Raw genomic sequence first — 21,097 nt, forward strand, 5'->3', positions numbered from 1 at the left:
ATAATAATTTTGTTCACCTAACGGTTGTACGTATCACCTAAAACTAACCGAAATAGATAGATTATATACAATACATACTCGTATATATAAATGATGGCAAGAAAAGTTGAAATCCGAGTGACTGTATGCTTCTCCGTCCGACCGTGCAAGCTGTAGCTTGACTAAAAAGTGAGATATCTTGATGGAGCGTTTTACACCTTAAAGTATTTCCCTGGCCTTGACTATTGCAAGTTGCAATAGTATAAAATTTTCGGATTCACTGGATCTCAGCCCTTCTTAACTTGTTTTATATGGCTTGCGTTACTGTCATGACGAAAAAATCAACTTTTTTGGGCCTGTATTTTAAATTAAATTAAATCGAAGTGCTATATAGTAATAGCAGCAGGCGTCCTCGAGCCTAACTGTTAACTGTGTATTCATTGTGCTGTTTTGTGTCGTATTCGTTTCAAATGGCGTCGCTGACTTGCTGACATGGTGTTGTCCTATTGTATTGTAGGTTCAAATATAATGTATTGCGGCTCCCCTTCTTGGAGAGCGTTATCAAAATTATTGATAAATTTAACATTGTAGATAAGCTGAAATCGGATTCAGATTGGCGGTACGATAACGACTAAAATCGAGATGTCCCAGATTCAGATGACACTCGTGAAGATGATGTAATAAACGTTGTATTGTTGTCATCGTTATTGTTCTGCTCACTGTCGTTGACCATATCGTCGGGAAGTAGGTAAACGGGCCTTGGATGGTGGCAAACCAGATCGTGGTGAATAAGCCTGGTAAACGGATTGGCTCTCCATAAACAAGATCGCATTAAGATATTCCTTCCAAGCGGCGCGAATTTTAACAAGAACGATGGGTAGTATTTCAACTCATGAGCTGTTTTCGTGGCAAAGAATGAAATCCTGTAAGTGACGATGAAGACGTTCCACTATTCCATTCGACTGGAGATGTATATGGTTACTGCCCAGGAGACGAGCGAGATCGTTAAGGAGTTTACTTTTAAACTAATTCGTAACGACCTGCAAATATAGTGCGGGCAACACATTCGGCGTCTATTTTATCAATGGAAAATGCCTCTGGAAACCTGGTGAAACGATCAATGATTGTCAAGCAGTTACGATACCTCCTTGAAGGTGCGTATGGTCCAATGTTGTCCACGTGGATATATTAGAAACGTCTCATACGGCTTGTAAAGTTTTGGATTGGTGATAAAACGTGGCGAAATACCTCATTTCGTTGGTAATCTAGGCATGTTCGGGCCCATAAATGGCAATCATTGTTAATGCTGGTACAAACGTATCGTTGCGTTAACAACTTGGCTGAGGCTTGTGCTCATGCTGTGAAGATCGTCGAATATTATTTTTCTCTGTGATGTCTGAACGTATGGACGAATAATATTGATGCTATAAATAGGTTTATTGCAGCCAGGAATGTTGACTGGTAGTTAGTTTACTGAAGCGTGTTGTTCTCTTTGTATAGTTTGCAGAAGCTCTTCGTCCTCAGCTTGTGCTTGAGCAAGTTCGTTTAAGCACACTGCACACATATTTCTTCCATACGTGAAAGAGAATCTCCGATGATGTTGTTTTTCCCGTTCTCCATAAACATTAATGAGTCTCTTATTCTAAAATTTTTTGAACAACATATCGCCACACTTATCTTCAATAGTGTATGCGAGAAATATAAATTCGTTTAGATTAGCTTATTACAGCCTAGAAAAAACAGGCTTAATAAACTATAACAACAACTGTACAAAGATTTTTTTATAATAATAATAATAACATGAGAGACAATAGAATGTCCAATAATAACGGGTGATTTTTTTGAGGTTAGGATTTTCATGCATTAGTATTTGACAGATCACGTGGGATTTCAGACATGGTGTCAAAGAGAAAGATGCTCAGTATGCTTTGACATTTCATCATGAATAGACTTACTAACGAGCAACGCTTGCAAATCATTGAATTTTATTACCAAAATCAGTGTTCGGTTCGAAATGTGTTTATCGACAAATTTTGTTCAGCGATGAGGCTCATTTCTGGTTGAATGGCTACGTAAATAAGCAAAATTGCCGCATTTGGGGTGAAGAGCAACCAGAAGCCGTTCAAGAACTGCCCATGCATCCCGAAAAATGCACTGTTTGGTGTGGTTTGTACGCTGGTGGAATCATTGGACCGTATTTTTTCAAAGATGCTGTTGGACGCAACGTTACGGTGAATGGCGATCGCTATCGTTCGATGCTAACAAACTTTTTGTTGCCAAAAATGGAAGAACTGAACTTGGTTGACATGTGGTTTCAACAAGATGGCGCTACATGCCACACAGCTCGCGATTCTATGGCCATTTTGAGGGAAAACTTCGGACAACAATTCATCTCAAGAAATGGACCCGTAAGTTGGCCACCAAGATCATGCGATTTAACGCCTTTAGACTATTTTTTGTGGGGCTACGTCAAGTCTAAAGTCTACAGAAATAAGCCAGCAACTATTCCAGCTTTGGAAGACAACATTTCCGAAGAAATTCGGGCTATTCCGGCCGAAATGCTCGAAAAAGTTGCCCAAAATTGGACTTTCCGAATGGACCACCTAAGACGCAGCCGCGGTCAACATTTAAATGAAATTATCTTCAAAAAGTAAATGTCATGAACCAATCTAACGTTTCAAATAAAGAACCGATGAGATTTTGCAAATTTTATGCGTTTTTTTTTTAAAAAAAGTTATCAAGCTCTTAAAAAATCACCCTTTAGTAGACTCACCAATACGTCGAGAAGCAGAAATTTTGCTAATCGCTTTGAATCAGGCGTAACAAAACTGAACGATAGACAATGGTTGAACTTCAATAATTGCGTTAGGTAAAACAGAAACTTAGGACAAAACCGGCAACACCAGCCGGGACGCTACAGTAACAATCAAGTACAACTTATGGATGTTGATCATATCCATTAATCAAATTTTCCGTTGCAGAGTCACAATCAGATTTACCGATAGACGAACTGACCATTGGTAACAACAAAATAAAATGCCTAGTAGATACCGGATCTACCCCCTCGTTGATTGAAAAAAAACATTTTCTCTCATTATAAATGTAGCAAGTTAAATAAACCAATTTTCTTTAATACACTGTCCGAAATAAAGTTATACTCGTAACACACGAACTAATAACATCACTACCAAAGAAATTCAAGGAAAACAGTTTTTTTGTTTGGAAGGTAACATGTTTTATTGATAGGAATTTCGCCGCCATAATAAGACAAAATATCCTGAAACCAATGGTAACAATCATTTACTTAGGAGAAAGTTGTATAGAAATTAAAGCACATTTTATAAATTAATGCTCTTTCAACTACAATGAAATCCAGAATATTGAAGGCTACTCAAAGGAAATTGTAAACAAATTATATAATGAAAATATGAATGACGAGGAAGTAAATAAAATAAAAATGTTAGTGAAAAAAATAATAAATTATTATTTACTGAAGGACAAATGTTAACGCATACACATGAAATTAAACACGAAATAATTACAACAACGGACAGATATCATACGCAAAAATAAGTCGTTATCCCAAGATACATGGGGAGGAAATACAGAAGCAAATTAAGGATATGCTAGAACAGGGAATAATACAGGAAAGTAATTCACCATACAACTCACCCCTTTGGATAGTACCGAAGAAAGTAGACAATTCTGGCAAAAGAAAATGGAGGCTAGTCGCGGATTACAGGAGTCTTAATGAAATTACTATAAATGACAAAATTCTCGATACCAAATAAAGATAACCCTGGATCTTGTAAAAGGATTCCACCAGGTTCTAATTAAAGAAAGCGATAGAAAGAAAACAGCATTCTCAACTCTTCTAAGACACTATGAATTCATCAAAATGACATTCGGACTGAAAACGCCGCGGCTACCCTCCAACGCCTAATAAATTCAGTATTTAAGGAATATATAAATAAGATCTGCGTAGTCTATCTAAACGACATATTGATATTTAGTACAAATATCGTTGAGCACACAGAAAGTATCCAAATATTTAACAAATTAGCAGAATACAATTTAAAAATTCAGAAAGATGTGTGCAAACTCTTTTTAAAGTCAACAGAATATTTAGGCCATATACTAACCACAGAGGGAATCAAACCAAATATGAAGTAAAAAACTTACAGGAACTGAAGTTGCCGCAAACGGTTAAACAAATAAAATCGATTTTGGGCATGACCGGCTATTACAGAAAATTTTCAAAGGATTACGCCAAAGTGGCTCAAGACTTAACAAAATATTTGAAAAAAAGAGGTAAAATTAATATTCGTGATCCCCAATATACAAATTCGTTTGAGAAATTGAAAGCACTTTTTACGAACTCATCGGTACTCAAGTGTGCGGATACAAACTCAAATTCTCCGTAACAACAGATACAAGCGATTTTGCAATTGGAGCTGTTTTAACACAAGAAGGACATCCCATAAGCTATGCAAGCAGATCACTAAATGACCATGAAATAAAATACTCAGCGACAGAAAAAGAGTTGCTAGACATAGTATGACAGACCATCAACCGCTTAAGTGGCTATATTGCAAAAATAAAGGAAAAGACATAAGTCATAGATTACAAAGGTGGCTCCTCAAATTAGGATAATATGACATTAACATAATTTATGTCAAAACAAAGAACAACACTGCCGCTGATTTTATGATCAGAGTAAATGCAGGTAAAATTAATATCCTACAGGAAAATGAATATGAGCACCAGTGCAACAATCCGCACAAGAAGAGAAATTGCACGATCATTCTGTTATCATAGAAACTGCCGTTAACAGATTCCCATCACAGATAATCCTTACTTACTCAAAAAATTAGGAGTCACAATTTATAAATGAAAAACATAAAATTTTTATTAGTGAAGAAGATATAAATACGGATTACATGTCCGACATTTACAGGCGATTTTGAGGAACTACCGGACCATGAATATAATAAAGTTCAGAAAATAAATTGACTTGTTTAACAGAACAATAAAATTTTATAAATGTACGCACCATGCAGAATGAAGATGAGGCTTATAAGTACATAGCGAAATATCATAAAAACGAAACTGGACATGGTGGAATTTACGGAAATTATGAAGGACTGAAAACTTTAATTTGCTACAAGGATCTAAAGAAGTTAATACAAAAATACATAAATAACTGCGAAATATGCAATAAGGCGAAGTACGACCGAAAACCTTCTAAGGAAGAGTACAAGCTAACCGAAACACCGATGGATATTAACCAAATAACAAAACAAAAAACATAGTTTTAACACTTTCATTGATAAATTTTCATGCAATGGCACTAGCCTTAAAAGATAAGAATTGCCTCACAACCGTACAAAAAACTAGACTTTACCTCTCCCTCAGAGGTAAGCCAACCAAAATTATAACAGACAACGAATTTAACTCAGTAAACATAAAATACTCCTCCATTGACGTTCATTTTATAAAACCAGATAACCACACAGGAAACGCTGATGCAGAAAGAATACACAGTACTATTTCCGAAAAATTTAGAACACTGGAGACCATGAAATCACGACTATCAACTCAAGAAAGAGTTTGTAAACGTACAGAATGGTATAACAACTCAGTCGACTCCACGATAAAAGCAAAACCTATAGATGTAATTGAAGGTAGAACAGGTAAATCCAAAATATACAAAACTCTAGAGTATAATAAAAAACGTACAATTGAAAAATTGAACAAAAAGCGCGAAATTTTTCAAAATACGGAACAGTAAGGGTACGAAAAGGCTCTTATGCATAAACACAAACCAAGATATCACAAAATAAATTTTCAAAACATACACTATTCCAAAATTAAAAGAAAAAAGAAATTTTCAGGTGAAATGGATCCTACGCTCTTTGATGATACTACTGGCATTGACACCAATCCAACCTCATCTCACAATCGAAAAAATTTAAGCTTAGCTTGGATACATGGATCAAAGATGTCCAACTTACAGAAACCTACGACACTATACTACATACATATAATAAATACGTATAGAGGAAATATAAGGTATAATCGACACAATTCACAAAAATATAGAACATGTTGACCAACAGGAAAAAGTTCAAATTTTGGAAATGCAAATTAACAATATAAAAGGACCTATTATAATTAATATTTTTGGAACAGCTCAAAAATGGTTATTCAGCACATTGGATGATAACGATTGGCAATAAATAGAAGCACGTCTGAATTCAATAAATACAAAAAACTATAATGCAATAAAATACCTTAATAGACAAATGACAACGAAATATAAAGACATATTCAATACACTGACTTTACACTAAAACTAAAAATTGTGCAGAACGATATCGAACACATTCAGGAAAACATAGCTGCATCAAAGCTAGGATTTTTTTACGGAAACATGTTGACAAAAAAAGAAATATTATTAAATAATAAATTAAGTTTTTGGAGATAGTAGACACTCTAAAGATATCAACAGAATGTGTGCATCATATCCCTTGGGATTTATTTTTGGAGATTTTCAAGCATAATAAACTCAAGTTTATTATTTCACTCCAAAGTCAACTGACAAGGTTATGACGTTTACATTTTGGGATACGCATGAAAAATTATTTATTGACTACCTTCAAAAAGGAAGGAAAATCAACAGCGACTATTACATTGGCCGTTTTAAGAACGAAATCGTCGAAAAATGGCCGCATTTGAAAAAAAGAAAGGGCAGTTTCACCGAGGCAAAAATCAGTGAAAACGAAAGCAAAAATATTTGAATTGCTTCCGCTTTCATCGTATTCTCCATATCTGTTCCCCAGTGTCTCTTTCCTGTTCTCAGATATCAAAGGAAAGATCGCTAGGAAAAAGACAAATTGCACTTAAAAATGGTATCAAAAAGTTGGACGGTCGCAAAAATTAGTCTATTACCATTGAAAGGAACTATGTTGAATAAAAAAACGAATTTTGTCATTATTACGAGGGCTGTCCGATAAATAACCGACCTAACCATGATGCACGCGACTTTTTCAAATTTTTTTTTTTTATTTTTCTACATAGTCTCCTTGTAACTCCACACACTTCTCCCAGCGATGCTCCCATCTCTGCAACCCTTCCAAATAGTACTTGGCGTCTTTGTCTGCAAAATACGAGTTCACGAAAGAGATTGCCTCCTCATTTGACGAAAATTTCTGGCCGCCGAGCGCAGTTTTAAGTTGAGGAAACAAAAAAAAGTCGCTTGGTGCTAGATCCAGTGAATAAGGTGGATGGTCAAGCAGTTCGAACCGCAATTCGTGGATTTTCGCCATGGCGACTGGTGAGGTGTGAGATGGTGCGTTGTCTTGGTGGAACAATACTTTCTTTTTTTGCAAATGTGGCCGATGTTTCGAAATTTCTTCCTTTAGCTTGTCCAATAATGATGCGTAGTATGCTCCTGTTATAGTTTTTCCTTTTTCAAGATAGTCGATAAAAATAATTCCATGGCTGTCCCAAAAAACACTCGCCATCACTTTCCCAGCCGAATACACAGCTTTAGGTTTTTTTGGGGCTGGTTCCCCCTTTTCAATCCACTGTTTAGATTGGATTTTTGTTTCGGGCGTATAATGATGAATCCAAGTTTCGTCTACAGTTATCAATCGGCGCCAAAACTCGGTCTTATTGCCTCTAAACTGAGCCAACAGAGCGCTGGAAGTGTTCATGCGCGCACGTTTGTGGTCTAGCGTAAGCAAACGCGGCACCCAACGCGCGGACAGCTTTCTCATGCCCAAATCTTGGTTTAATATGTGACAAACAGTCTCTTTTGACATCTTCATAATCTCAGCTTTTTCCCTAACTTTAATCCGGCGGTCGTCTAGTAGCAATTGATGAACTTTAGCGATGTTATCGTTACTGGTTACAGTTTTTGGACGCCCAGGATGTTCATCATCTTCCAAGCTCCTGCCACCACGTTTAAATTCAGCTGCCCAAAATTTTACGATGGTAAACGATGGTGCAGAGTCACCATACACAGAGTCCAACTCATCTTTGATTTGTGAAGGCGTATTGCCTTTCAAAAATAAAAATTTAATTACAGCTCGATATTCAATTTTTTCCATTTTGGGGAAATCACCGAAATAGACTCACAAAAACGACTGTCAACAGATAATTGCGCAAGATAAGTTTCTGAAATTTTGGCGAGTAGCTATTATAATATGCACAATTTGAAATAAAAACTTTTTTTTCAAATGTGCCGCTAGCTTCTCGTTGAGGTCGGTTATTTATCGGACAGCCCTCGTATGGTAGGCGGGGGATCTGTCAAAGAAATGGTAACGGAACATAAAGGGTGATTTTTTAAGAGCTTGATAACTTTTTTTTAAAAAAAAACGCATAAAATTTGCAAAATCTCATCGGTTCTTTATTTGAAACGTTAGATTGGTTCATGACATTTACTTTTTGAAGATAATTTCATTTAAATGTTGACCGCGGCTGCGTCTTAGGTGGTCCATTCGGAAAGTCCAATTTTGGGCAACTTTTTCGAGCATTTCGGCCGGAATAGCCCGAATTTCTTCGGAAATGTTGTCTTCCAACGCTGGAATAGTTGCTGGCTTATTTCTGTAGACTTTAGACTTGACGTAGCCCCACAAAAAATAGTCTAAAGGCGTTAAATCGCATGATCTTGGTGGCCAACTTACGGGTCCATTTCTTGAGATGAATTGTTGTCCGAAGTTTTCCCTCAAAATGGCCATAGAATCGCGAGCTGTGTGGCATGTAGCGCCATCTTGTTGAAACCACATGTCAACCAAGTTCAGTTCTTCCATTTTTGGCAACAAAAAGTTTGTTAGCATCGAACGATAGCGATCGCCATTCACCGTAACGTTGCGTCCAACAGCATCTTTGAAAAAATACGGTCCAATGATTCCACCAGCGTACAAACCACACCAAACAGTGCATTTTTCGGGATGCATGGGCAGTTCTTGAACGGCTTCTGGTTGCTCTTCACCCCAAATGCGGCAATTTTGCTTATTTACGTAGCCATTCAACCAGAAATGAGCCTCATCGCTGAACAAAATTTGTCGATAAAAAAGCGCATTTTCACATTTCGAACCGAACACTGATTTTGGTAATAAAATTCAATGATTTGCAAGCGTTGCTCGTTAGTAAGTCTATTCATGATGAAATGTCAAAGCATACTGAGCATCTTTCTCTTTGACACCATGTCTGAAATCCCACGTGATCTGTCAAATACTAATGCATGAAAATCCTAACCTCAAAAAAATCACCCGTTACATCTTCTTGCATCTTCCAATGATCAAAGCAGAGCCAATACTTTCAGGTATTGCAAAATGTTAACATGAATGGAGAACATGCAAATTTGCTATCTTATTAACATACATATATTGAAGGTCATGTACTCACTTAGTTTTACTAATAAAAACTTACCACAAGAGTCTACATTTAATAATTTCAATTAATTTCAAGAAAACTTATTCATTTAATTTCAATAAAATATCACACATTTTGACCAACATGAAGGTAATTAGAAGACGGAATTTATTATATGGTGTATGGGGGCAAAGAAAGGGACGGGCTGATTTCATTAATTTTGATAATGCCCAGGTATTCTTGTAAACATATTTTGAAGCAATTTTATATATAAACAAGTAAGGAAATGATTGAGTGCAACCGAACAGTTAAATAGGTATATGTGCGCTCAGGAAAGTATTGACCATATTCAATCCATTTTTGATACACAGAATAACTATTATTAGGAAAGGATTCTTTCTGAGTTTCAATTGTATATCTAACAAATTGGCCGATATTTTCGGTCAAAATCAACTGTAGATACCGGGGTTCACATATCCGGTACCTGGGGCTTGAACAGTTGCAATTATCGCAAAAATTTATAACGCTATATTAATTAATTCTTGATTTGTGTATTAGAAAGTGAAAGATACAAATGGAATTTAAAATTGTGTTGTATGGGAAGTAGGCGTGATTGTAATCCGATTTCGCCCAATTTCAAATAATAAAATCTATATATATAAAAGAAAGTTGATGTTAGTTACACCATTTATAACTCAAGAACGGCTGAACCGATTTGGCTCAAAATTGGTGGAGAGGTAGCTTAGAATCAGGGTAAGGACATAGGATACCTTTTATCTCTTTATGTCAAAATTTAATACAACTCATAAATACAAAAATTATATTTTAAATCATAAGCATTTGTTCAAAATTTATGTTTGTAGGAATCATTAAAATTTATCGTACAATTTTAAACAGTCTTCTCAAAAATAATACAATTGCTAAATATTTGGAATAGAAGAAAAGAACTGCAACCAAATACGCAGTATAATAGATTATAACTGGCTCAGTAATCAGTCGTTGAGTATGTATTATAGCACGTGCTTCCCAAAAGGCTGATGTCATAACCTTTCCCGCCGTCTTTTTCGTTTTTGCTCGCCTGAGAACCGGTTCATCATGTGCAGTCCACTACAATGACTGTCGATTGGACTCCAGTGGGAAATGATGGAGCTATGTTTCTATCACTGACGAAAAATTTCGGCTTTATTCTTTAGAGAGCACTTAAACACTTCTCAGAATCAGTTATTCGTCGTTTTTGTTGGATTATGAACTTGCGAGGCACCTACTTTGCTCATTTCGCCTGTTTCCAGGTTAGCAAATATCTTTTCAACGGTGGATTTCCCTGAGCCCAAATTCAACAGTATTTTCCCCAAAAAGCCAAATGCTTTATTAACACACGAAATGATTTATAATCCATTTTTTTGTAAACTAACACAAGTTGCTTCACAAAATATTATATCTCATTAACTAATAGTTATGTATCAGCCACAGTGAAGCGTGGACGGGTCCTCTAGTAAAATATAAAAGGAATGCTACGTACTAAATTTAGTCGTAAAAGTTATGTCGGATCCGGAGATATGCAATTTCACCAAAAAGTAGTTCAGGAGATATTTACATTAAACTTATTAAAAGGCGGAGCCACGCCCACAGCTGCCCCTTGGTATTGCAAAACCCTATGCCAAATAACGGTTTTATATTTAAAGTTTTCGCTTAGTGGCGTTTATGTGATTACGAACTCATAATATTATTTTTTACTAGGTAACGCGTTACATAGTTTCATCAACCTATCTCAGTTTTTACTCAAGTTACAGGGAGCACGAACGGACGGACAGACGGGCGGACATACAGACAGTCACCCGAATTTCTACTTTTCTCGTCATCCTGATCATATATATAGTATAAATATATACTATATACAACTCTATATCTATGTCGCTTAGTTTTAAGTGATACATATGTACAACCGTTGGGTGAACAAAACTGTCGTACATGGTAGCATTCAGGTTGCAAAAGTATAAAAATACTCACTGAGCGACTGAGTTAGAATAACGAAAATCATTATACATAACTAGTATATACGCGTTGGGCAAGATTTATTATTTAAACTTTAGTGGCTTTTTTTTTGTTTTTTTTTGCGGGTGGGGGTGGAAAATACCTTCCGCATCAGCGGTATGTGCCACTTGCAGGTCACTAAAAACCCCCCCTCTAAGGAACCGTCGCCCACCCTGGAACCGCTTTTGCATTACTTCAGGATGGCATTCCATTCTTCTCATTGAGAGATTTACATCCGCGCACCTGCGTCCAGGTCCCGCTTTTTGCTGCGTAGCAAGAGTGCAGCGAATTTCTTGATAATCCCCCAGTTTGCTTCAGTCTCCAACATGACGCTGACTACATTGTCCACGTCTATTGGGCCAACCAGGTTCTCTACGGCGGTGCGTTCTCCTTGCCAGTGCACACATTCGAAGAACGTGTGTTCAGCGTCGTCTTCTGTCGCGTCGTTGTATGGGCATGACGGCTCTTCGACTTTTCCCATTCTGTGGAGGTACTTTTTGAAGTACCCGTGCCCGGATAACACCTGGGTTGTGTAAAAATCTACCTCTCCGAATTTTCGCCCTGTCCATGAGTCTAGATCTTTTATAAGCCTGGCCGTCCATCTGCCGCGGCTTTCAGTGTCCCATCTTTGTTGCCATGTTATTATTGTTTCCTTCTTTATTTGTTCTATTGCGCTCTTGTTGTTATCATGTGACTGCTTTAGCTCCCACAGCTTTTTCCTTTCGTATGCTAGAAGGTCAATTGGGGCATTTCCGCTTATAACCAAAATTGCCTCGCCGGACACTGTTCGGTAGGCTGATGCAACTCTGAGGGCTGCAGTGCGGTGCACTCTGGCCGCTACCTTACGCCGGTTTTCTTTTTTGAGCGTATCTGCCCATATCTCAGCTCTGTATAATAAAATGCTGATTGTTGTCGACATTAGGAGTTTTCTTTTTTCTTGGCTAGGGCCTCCTATGTTGGCCATTAGTCGGCTCAGTTGAGAAGTGATCTTCGCTGCCTTTCCTGCGGCGTGCTGGATTTGTACCCAGAAGGTTAGTCTGGGGTCCAGTCTTACGCCCAGGTAGTTAACTGCTTTTTTTGTCCTAAGAATATCCCTAGTCGTGTGCATGCCTATCTCGAGAGGTATGTGCTTGTTTGTTAGCAGCAGTAGCTCTGTTTTCTCCGTAGCGAGCTGGAGGCTGTGTGAGTCGAGCCATGCTTGCGTCCGTATCATGACCTGGTTCAGCTTTCCTCGCGCTCCTTCCGTATCCCTTCCTGTGATTGCTGCTGCGATGTCGTTCGCGTATCCTATTAAATATGAGTCATCTGGCATTTCTAGTTTTAATATAGCGTCGTAGCTGATGTTCCACAAGTCTGGTCCGAGGATGGATCCTTGTGCTGCTCCTGACGTAACCGCTATCTGTCGTGATCCCTCTTTAGTTTCGTACAACAGTTTCCTGTTGCTAAGGTAGCTCCGCACCACGTCCCTGAGGTAGTCGGGTATCTTAAAGCTTTTCTCGAGAACGTCGATCATATCTTCCCATCTAGCGCTGTTGAAGGCGTTTCGAACATCTAGAGTCGCCAGCAATACCATTCTCTTGTATTTATGCCATCTACGCTGTGCGGCTTCTACGCTTTCAATTACGCATTTTATTGCTCCTATGGTTGATCTGCCGGGTCTGAAGCCATATTGCCTAGGGGACAGTCCTCCAGCTTCGTTGATGGCCGCTTCAAGTCTAGGTTTAAGCAGGGTTTCATATAGCTTTCCCGCTGTGTCAAGCATACATAATGGGCGGTATGCTGATGGCGAATTGGGGTCTCCTTTTCCCTTGCTGATTAGCAACAGCCGTTGCTTTTTCCATGGTTCAGGGAATATTCCGGCTTCAAGGCAGGCGTTGTACATGTTCAGAAGTACTGCCGGGTGCTCTGCAGCGATTATTTTAAGAATTTCGGATGGGATCCCGTCCGGTCCGGGTGCTTTGTTGGCCTTGAGCTTGGCAGTGGCTAGTTGCAGCTCTTCGAGGGTAAACTGGGGGATTTGCGTCGATCCTAGAATGTATTCTGGGTCACTAGCCCTTGTTTCGTGTGTGGGGAATAGTGCGTTCACAATGTTATCCATTTTCGCAGCGGATAGGTCAGGTGGCTTTGCTCGAGCGCCGAGTTTCTTCATCACTATTTTGTACCCGAGTCCCCAGGGGTTTCTGTTTATATCCTCGCGTAGTTCCTCCCATTTTTTCTTTTTGCTGTCGTCGATGGCATGCTTTAGCTCCGTTTTTGCTAATTTGTATTGATCAGCTTCTTGAGATGCGGCTCCTCTACGCCTGGATCTTGTGTAGGATCTGCGAAGGCGGAGGCATGTTCGTCTGAGTTGGGCTATATTTTCAGTCCACCAGTAAACTGCTGCTTTATGTTTGCTGTGGGAGGCCTTGGGCATTGCTTTTTGACAGGCTCTTGTTATATTCAGCATTGTGTGCTCGACAGTTTTTCTTGCAATTGTGGGGGAGTTGCTAGATGGGGTTTGGTCGTCTATTGCGGAGATTAATTTCGAAGTATCTAGTTTCGCGACGTTCCACTTTCGTTTTCTAGTGGTTTTTCTGTGCTGCCATTTTTAGAATGCGCTTTTCTCTCGAGTCCGTGTTTGACAAACCCCACTCTTCTTCTTCTTCTTTACTGGCGTAGACACCGCTTACGCGATTATAGCCGAGTCAACAACAGCGCGCCAATCGTTTCTTCTCTTCGCTACGTGGCGCCAATTGGATATTCCAAGCGAGGCCAGGTCCTTCTCCACTTGGACCTTCCACCGGAGTGGAGGTCTTCCTCTTCCTCTGCTTCCCGCGGCGGGTACTGCGTCGAATACTTTCAGAGCTGGAGTGTTTTCATCCATCCGGACAACATGACCTAGCCAGCGTAGCCGCTGTCTTTTAATTCGCTGAACTATGTCGATGTCGTCATATATCTCGTACAGCTCATCGTTCCATCGGATGCGGTATTCGCCGTGGCCAACGCGCAAAGGACCATAAATCTTCCGCAGAACTTTTCTCTCTAAAACTCGCAACGTCGACTCATCGGTTGTTGTCATCGTCCAAGCCTCTGCACCATATAGCAGGACGGGAATTATGAGCGACTTATAGAGTTTGGTTTTTGTTCGTCGAGAGAGGACTTTACTTTTCAATTGCCTACTCAGTCCGAAGTAGCACCTGTTGGCAAGAGTAATCCTGCGTTGGATTTCTAGGCTGACATTGTTGGTGGTGTTAATGCTGGTTCCAAGATAGACGAAATTATCTACAACTTCAAAGTTATGACTGTCAACAGTGACGTGAGTGCCAAGTCGCGAGTGCGACGACTGTTTGTTTGATGACAGGAGATATTTCGTCTTGCCCTCGTTCACTGCCAGACCCATTTGCGTTGCTTCCTTGTTCAGTCTGGAGAAAGCAGAACTAACGGCGCGGGTGTTGAGACCGATGATATCAATATCATCGGCATACGCCAGCAGCTGTACACTCTTATAAAAGATTGTACCTGCTCGGTTCAGTTCTGCAGCTCTAATAATTTTCTCCAGCAGCAGATTGAAAAAGTCGCACGATAGGGAGTCGCCTTGTCTGAAACCTCGTTTGGTATCGAACGGCTCGGAGAGGTCCTTCCCGATCCTGACGGAGCTTTTGGTCCCGCTCAACGTCAGTTTACACAGCCGTATTAGTTTTGCGGGGATACCAAATTCAGACATTGCGGCATAAAGGCAGCTCCTTTTCGTGCTATCGAAAGCAGCTTTGAAATCGACGAATAGGTGGTGAGTGTCGATTCTCCTTTCACGGGTCTTTTCCAAGATTTGGCGCATGGTGAATATCTGGTCGGTTGTTGATTTTCCAGGTCTGAAGCCACACTGATAAGGTCCAATCAGTTTGTTGACGGTGGGCTTTAATCTTTCACACAATACGCTCGATAGAACCTTGTACGCGATGTTGAGGAGGCTAATCCCACGGTAGTTGGCGCAGATTGTGGGGTCTCCTTTTTTATGGATTGGGCATAGCACACTTAAATTCCAATCGTTGGGCATGCTCTCATCCGACCATATTTTGCAAAGAAGCTGATGCATGCTCCTTATCAGTTCTTCGCCGCCGTGTTTGAATAGCTCGGCCGGCAATCCGTCGGCCCCTGCCGCTTTGTTGTTCTTCAGGCGGGCAACTGCTATTCGAACTTCGTCATGGTCGGGCAATGGAACGTCTGCTCCATCGTCATCGATTGGGGAATCGGGTTCGCCTTCTCCTGGTGCTATGTGTTCACTGCCATTCAGCAGGCTGGAGAAGTGTTCCCTCCATAATCTAAGTATGCTCTGGGCATCGGTGGCTAGATCACCTTTGGGGGTTCTACAGGAGTATGCTCCGGTCTTGAAACCTTCTGTAAGTCGCCGCATTTTTTCGTAGAATTTTCGAGCATTACCCCTGTCGGCCAGCTTATCAAGCGATTCATACTCACGCATTTCGGCCTCTTTCTTCTTCTGTCTGCAAATGCGTCTCGCTTCCCTCTTCAACTCTCGGTATCTATCCCATCCCGCACGTGTTGTGGTCGATCGTAACGTTGCGAGGTAGGCAGCCTGTTTTCTCTCCGCTGCGACACGGCACTCCTCATCGTACCAGCTGTTCTTTTGCACTTTCCGAAAACCAATGGTTTCGGTTGCAGCTGTACGTAAGGAGTTTGAAATGCCGTCCCACAGTTCCCTTATACCGAGTTGTTGACGAGTGCTCTCAGAGAGCAGGAGTGCAAGCCGAGTAGAAAATCGTTCGGCTGTCTGTTGTGATTGCAGCTTCTCGACGTCGAACCTTCCTTGTGTTTGTTGGCGTGCGTTTTTTGCTGCACAGAGGCGGGTGCGAATCTTGGCTGCAGCAAGATAGTGGTCCGAGTCGATGTTAGGACCTCGGAGCGCACGCACATCTAAAACACTGGAGACGTGTCTTCCGTCTATCACAACATGATCGATCTGGTTGGTGGTTTTTCGATCCGGAGACAGCCAGGTAGCTTGATGTATCTTCTTATGCTGGAATCTAGTACTACAGATAACCATATTTCGGGCCCCGGCGAAGTCGATCAGCCTCGACCCATTTGGGGATGTTTCCTCGTGGAGGCTGAATTTACCGACCGTAGTGCCAAAGATACCTTCTTTGCCCACCCTGGCGTTGAAGTCGCCAAGCACGATTTTGACATCGTGGCGGGGGCATCTCTCGTAAGTGCGCTCCAAGCACTCATAAAAAGCATCTTTGGTCACATCGTCCTTCTCTTCCGTCGGGGCGTGGGCGCAAATAAGCGATATGTTGAAGAACCTCGCTTTGATGCGGATTGTGGCTAGACGTTCATTCTCCGGAGTGAATGATAGTACTCGGCGACGGAGTCTCTCTCCCACCACGAATCCAACACCAAACTTGCGCTCCTTTATATGGCCACTGTAGTAAATGTCACAAGGACCTACTCGTCTCTGTCCTTGTCCCGTCCATCGCATTTCTTGGACGGCGGTGATGTCAGCCTTTATCTTTACGAGGACATCTACCAGCTGGGCAGCGGCACCTTCCCAATTAAGGGACCGGACATTCCAGGTGCATGCCCTCAAATCATAGTCCTTATTTCGTTTGCCATGGTCGTCATCAAAAGGGGGGTCTCTCATCCGAGGCTGTGTTTTCTTTTTCATTGGGGGTGTTTTTTTTACGTGGCGGGTCCCAAACCCAGCGCACAACCCTAAGTAGGGGATATTTCGCCTTCTCACTTTAGCTCGCCTTCAAACGGATGTTCTTAGGCTACCCAGAGGATACTTGGTCAAAGACCGGAAGTCGTGAGCTGCTTGAGTCATGTGTAAAAGAATCGTTTCTGGCCACTCCCAAGTGAATGGCGATCAGAGAACTTTCCTCACTTGCGTGAACTTCTACACATGGCTCCATCCTCCACCGCTCTGGAATTAAGGTCTCCGGCGATAATCAATTGACTTTCTATAGACCTGGCTGTGTCCTCTATGTTGTCGAGCTTTTCTTGAAATTCCTGTATGCTATCGCTTGGCGTCAAGTTGCAGCTAATTACTGTAAAGAGGTCGCATTTGGCCCAGACGAAGCCGTTGCCGTTCCCATTGTTTGCAGTGCTGATATTACTCCCTGGTGGTAACCATATAGCGGCGGTTGAGCTGCTATCTTCTAGCCAGGTAGCTCTTTCTTTCTTTTTGTATTGCTCGCTTATGATGATCATCTCGTAATCGCTCTCCGTCACCATTTGCGAGAGTAGTGCGTCGGCGGCCTTGCATCTATGCATGTTGGCCTGTAGGATATTAATTTGCCTCGGTAGTTCCTAAATACCGTGCATTTTGCGGAGCCCAGAATGTGATCGGTTTTCTCTTGTTTGGCCTCTTTGCAAAGGCAGCATGAAGGAAGCTTGTCGCATTCTTTCAATTTATGACCTGGTTGGCCGCATTTTATGCAAACGCCTTGTCCTCTTCTATCGGGCCCTTTGCAGTCCCAGGTTAAGTGTCCTTGTCCAAAGCAGCGGAAACATCTTTTGGGGGTTTCTTTCAGCCGCAGCCTGCAGCTAACCCAGCCAATTTTAATGCGTGCCTGTCGCATTAGTGTATCAGCTCTATCCTGGTCCAACGTTACATATGCCCTTACCTGCTCTCTTGTGTTTGAGGCTGTTATGTTAATCGCCAAGCCTTCGGTGGTGTCCTGTAGCGCTTCTTTGGCAGCCCCTGCTACTTCATCTTTTATTGTCAGCGAGTCGAGGTCTCTGATTTCTATAGTAACTTTAGTTTTAAGGTCGGCTACCGTTGCAGTCTCTTTCAGAGTGGACTTAAGTGCCTCACAGAAGCTGGCCTTTGTGGACTGTCCCTTTTCTAGCTCTAGTAATAGGGCTCCGGCTCTTGTTTTGCGGATCCCTTTGATTTTGACTTCTGCTTCTTTGAGATCTACCTTGCTACGGATATTCTTTAGGACTTCGGCGTAGCTATTTCCTTCTGCTGGTTTTATTATAACGGCCTCTGTTTGTCGTTTTGGCCTATTATTTCCTTTCTGACTTGCGGCCATGCTGTTGACTAGTTGCCTCTTCCTAGGCGCTTCTTCGCTCGCTCCTTCGTTTACGTGGGGTTTCCTGGCTTTTTTAGGCAAAACTTTTTGCCACTGGCCGTCGTTTTCGTGGCGTGGACGCACTGTTTCGCGCGGCTCTACAGGGCTTGTCGCACGCTGCTTCGATGTTGCTGACTCGGGGGTCGGGATGCGTCTGTTTAGATGTGCCCGCCTTTTCTCGGTTTCTGCAGTGAGCCAATTTCTGCGATAGCTCTTAATGACGTCGAAGAGTTCGTCTAGTTGTGCCGATCCGTTCTTTACGTCCATGCTAACGTTCTTTTGCTTCGCCATCGCCAATTTCATTTTTTGCACTATCCCTTTGCACTTTTCAAGGGATTCTTCTTCTGCTCGTCTCATTTGGGTGACGTATTCCTGTTTCGGCGAGCTCTGAATTCCGTCTTTTGTGGCTGGTGGGGAGCTCTTCCCTTCTCCTTGTTTTGCCGGTGCTGCTTGTGTGGCCGGCGTCTCCCTTGAGTCTGTCTTTTCACCAGTCTTGTCTGTCTGCTTTGGAGTAGTGGTGAGTATGGGGGATCTGAGTATCCTGCTACTCCTGCGGAAGACCGTTCCGTATTCCTCGTCTTGTCCGTCTTTGTTTTGTTGTTCCTTCTGCTGGTTTTTATGTTGTTGTTGTTGTGGTGTATTCATTTTTTCTGATGGGTCTCCGCTTCAAGCCACTATCTCCGCACGTTGAAGCAGTTGCCCTTTATGAACCCCGTGATTATCTATGCAAACAGGGAGGCCACGCAAGGATTGACACAAGTCCTTATGGGAGCTTATGTTCAGAGCCAGGTTCGGGCACGAATCAGGAGTTCGTCTCAACTGAACCTGTACGGCCAAAGAAATTATGGCGACGTGCATTGAACGTACTTGAAGACCTGCCATGGTTTTAACGAGATGGAGGTGAGAGCAGTATTAGCCTGCCAGCCATTTCGGTAAGACGTCACTCTTATCTACTGAGGTGACAGAATACTGCCCTCCCCAGCCCTTTGTCGATCTAATCCGTTTCGGTTTTCCAGTACGCCATAATCAGAATCTTACTGGGCTCAATTCTTATGGGCTCTTGCCCAGGGTTTTTCATCGTTTTCTGTGCACATTTGGTGCTGGTCGCTGTATCCCTCGTCGCTTTGTTGCCTCCCTCTCGTGGGTAGGTTTTACCTCGGTGCAGCGTCGGCGGGGGTTGTGGACGCTTAATTAAAGGCGGCGTCTTCTCGCCTCTTCGCGGGAGGTTCATTGGGCGCGTGAGGCGTTTTGAGCCAAGCCCTCCTCTTCTGCAGCTCTTGGTCGGGGGCTGCGTATTACTATTCGCGGCTGACCTACTTAGCGTAGGCCGTCCACTATCCGCCACCTGTGACCCCGGTATTAGCCTGAGCTCAGCCTTACCCAAACTTTAGTGGCTTAAGAAGTATGTGCATTTAACCTATTATGGGGCGGGACCACGCTCGTTTTTCCATAATGTTTGGCCCACCGGTGAACTTTCCATTGCGATTAACTGTGCAAAATTATCGTCCTGTATCTTAATTTAGTGCTTAGTTATGGCCCTTATAGGTTTTCGTTCAATGGCATTTGAACGGTGTGGCAGTGGTCGAATTATTTTTCATATGAACGACGTCATCAATCTTTTGCAATACGAATGCTAAAGTCATTATCAGTTATTAAGTAAATTAAATGTTTGCGTGCAATTTGTCTTTGTTCAAAAATAATTATTTATTTACTTTTTTCTAGGTGGCATTCAGAAAAATATGGAGAAGAAATTTACGATTTGTAAAATATCTATAATTCTGTTGATATTATTTCGAAAGTTTGGAGTCATTCACTGCAACAGTTTGGATGTTCCACCCATGGGTATGGAATTTATTACATTTGATCTGCATAATACTATTATATTATGTTATACTAATTCATAAAATATTAGGCTTAGGTAAGAAGGTTTGGCCGACTTCGAAAACGTATGGTACTACTGCAAGGCGTCACTTGGACGTTATGGAACAATTTTACCTCAACATTTACTTTCACAAATAAGCTGGTTTGTTTTTGGGAGCCTACCACGATAAAATATGATACATTTAACGCAAAGAGTTCAGTTTAACTTCGTAACCGCAAATAGATTCACAAACGTCATTCAAATACATATTATATATAGTAACATGTTTAATATTCTTACCATCAAAAGTAATTTTTCTTCCAGAATCACTGAAATAATAATACATATATACGATTATTTAGTATAAATTAATAAAAGAACAAGAAAGCTTGCCTACTTGCTCTACTTGCCTAGCATAGGCTGCTAAGTCAATGTCAAAAATATTTCGTATTGTAATTCTTTATTCATATGAATTAAAGATGACGTTTTCGAAGTCACAATACATATGTACGTTATTGTATGTATTTATGTATATATATAGCATGCACATTTAGAATGAGCCGATGGTTTTTCGTTTGCGTCATGAATAATTTAAGTGTGGTAGAAATGTTAAAATCTTAACAATTGAGTTTAATGTACTTGTTCGCGCAGTAAGTAATTTTATATACAGAATTCTTCGACTATGCCTATGGTTCCCAAACTTATTTCTCTACCGCCCACTTTGAGAATAAATATTTTTTTAGCGCCCCCATTTTTTCACCTATCTAAAATCCACTAT

General features: G+C 41.1%; 1 protein-coding gene across 14 annotated transcripts in view; it reads left to right on the forward strand.

The window, feature by feature from the left end:
- The window catches only part of LOC105232674 (phosphatidylinositol phosphatase PTPRQ), an 862,901-nt gene that overhangs the window by 42,120 nt on the left and 799,684 nt on the right, over positions 1–21,097 (forward strand). For 8 of the 14 annotated variants that reach the window (XM_049451202.1, XM_049451208.1, XM_049451216.1 and 5 more), the window contains exons 1-2: positions 571–1,133; positions 20,181–20,300. The exons of 2 other annotated variants lie outside the window; for them this stretch is intronic. In XM_049451202.1, the coding sequence (XP_049307159.1) occupies positions 1,064–1,133; positions 20,181–20,300 (190 nt within the window). In that variant the 5' untranslated portion in view covers positions 571–1,063. Of the gene's footprint in view, positions 1–570; positions 1,134–20,180; positions 20,301–21,097 lie in introns of those variants that run through there. 4 more of the 14 variants (XM_049451203.1, XM_049451205.1, XM_049451206.1 and 1 more) reach the window with 1 other exon arrangement.

Source organism: Bactrocera dorsalis, chromosome 3, assembly GCF_023373825.1.
Source record: "Bactrocera dorsalis isolate Fly_Bdor chromosome 3, ASM2337382v1, whole genome shotgun sequence".
NCBI classification, from domain to species: Eukaryota; Metazoa; Arthropoda; class Insecta; order Diptera; family Tephritidae; genus Bactrocera; species Bactrocera dorsalis.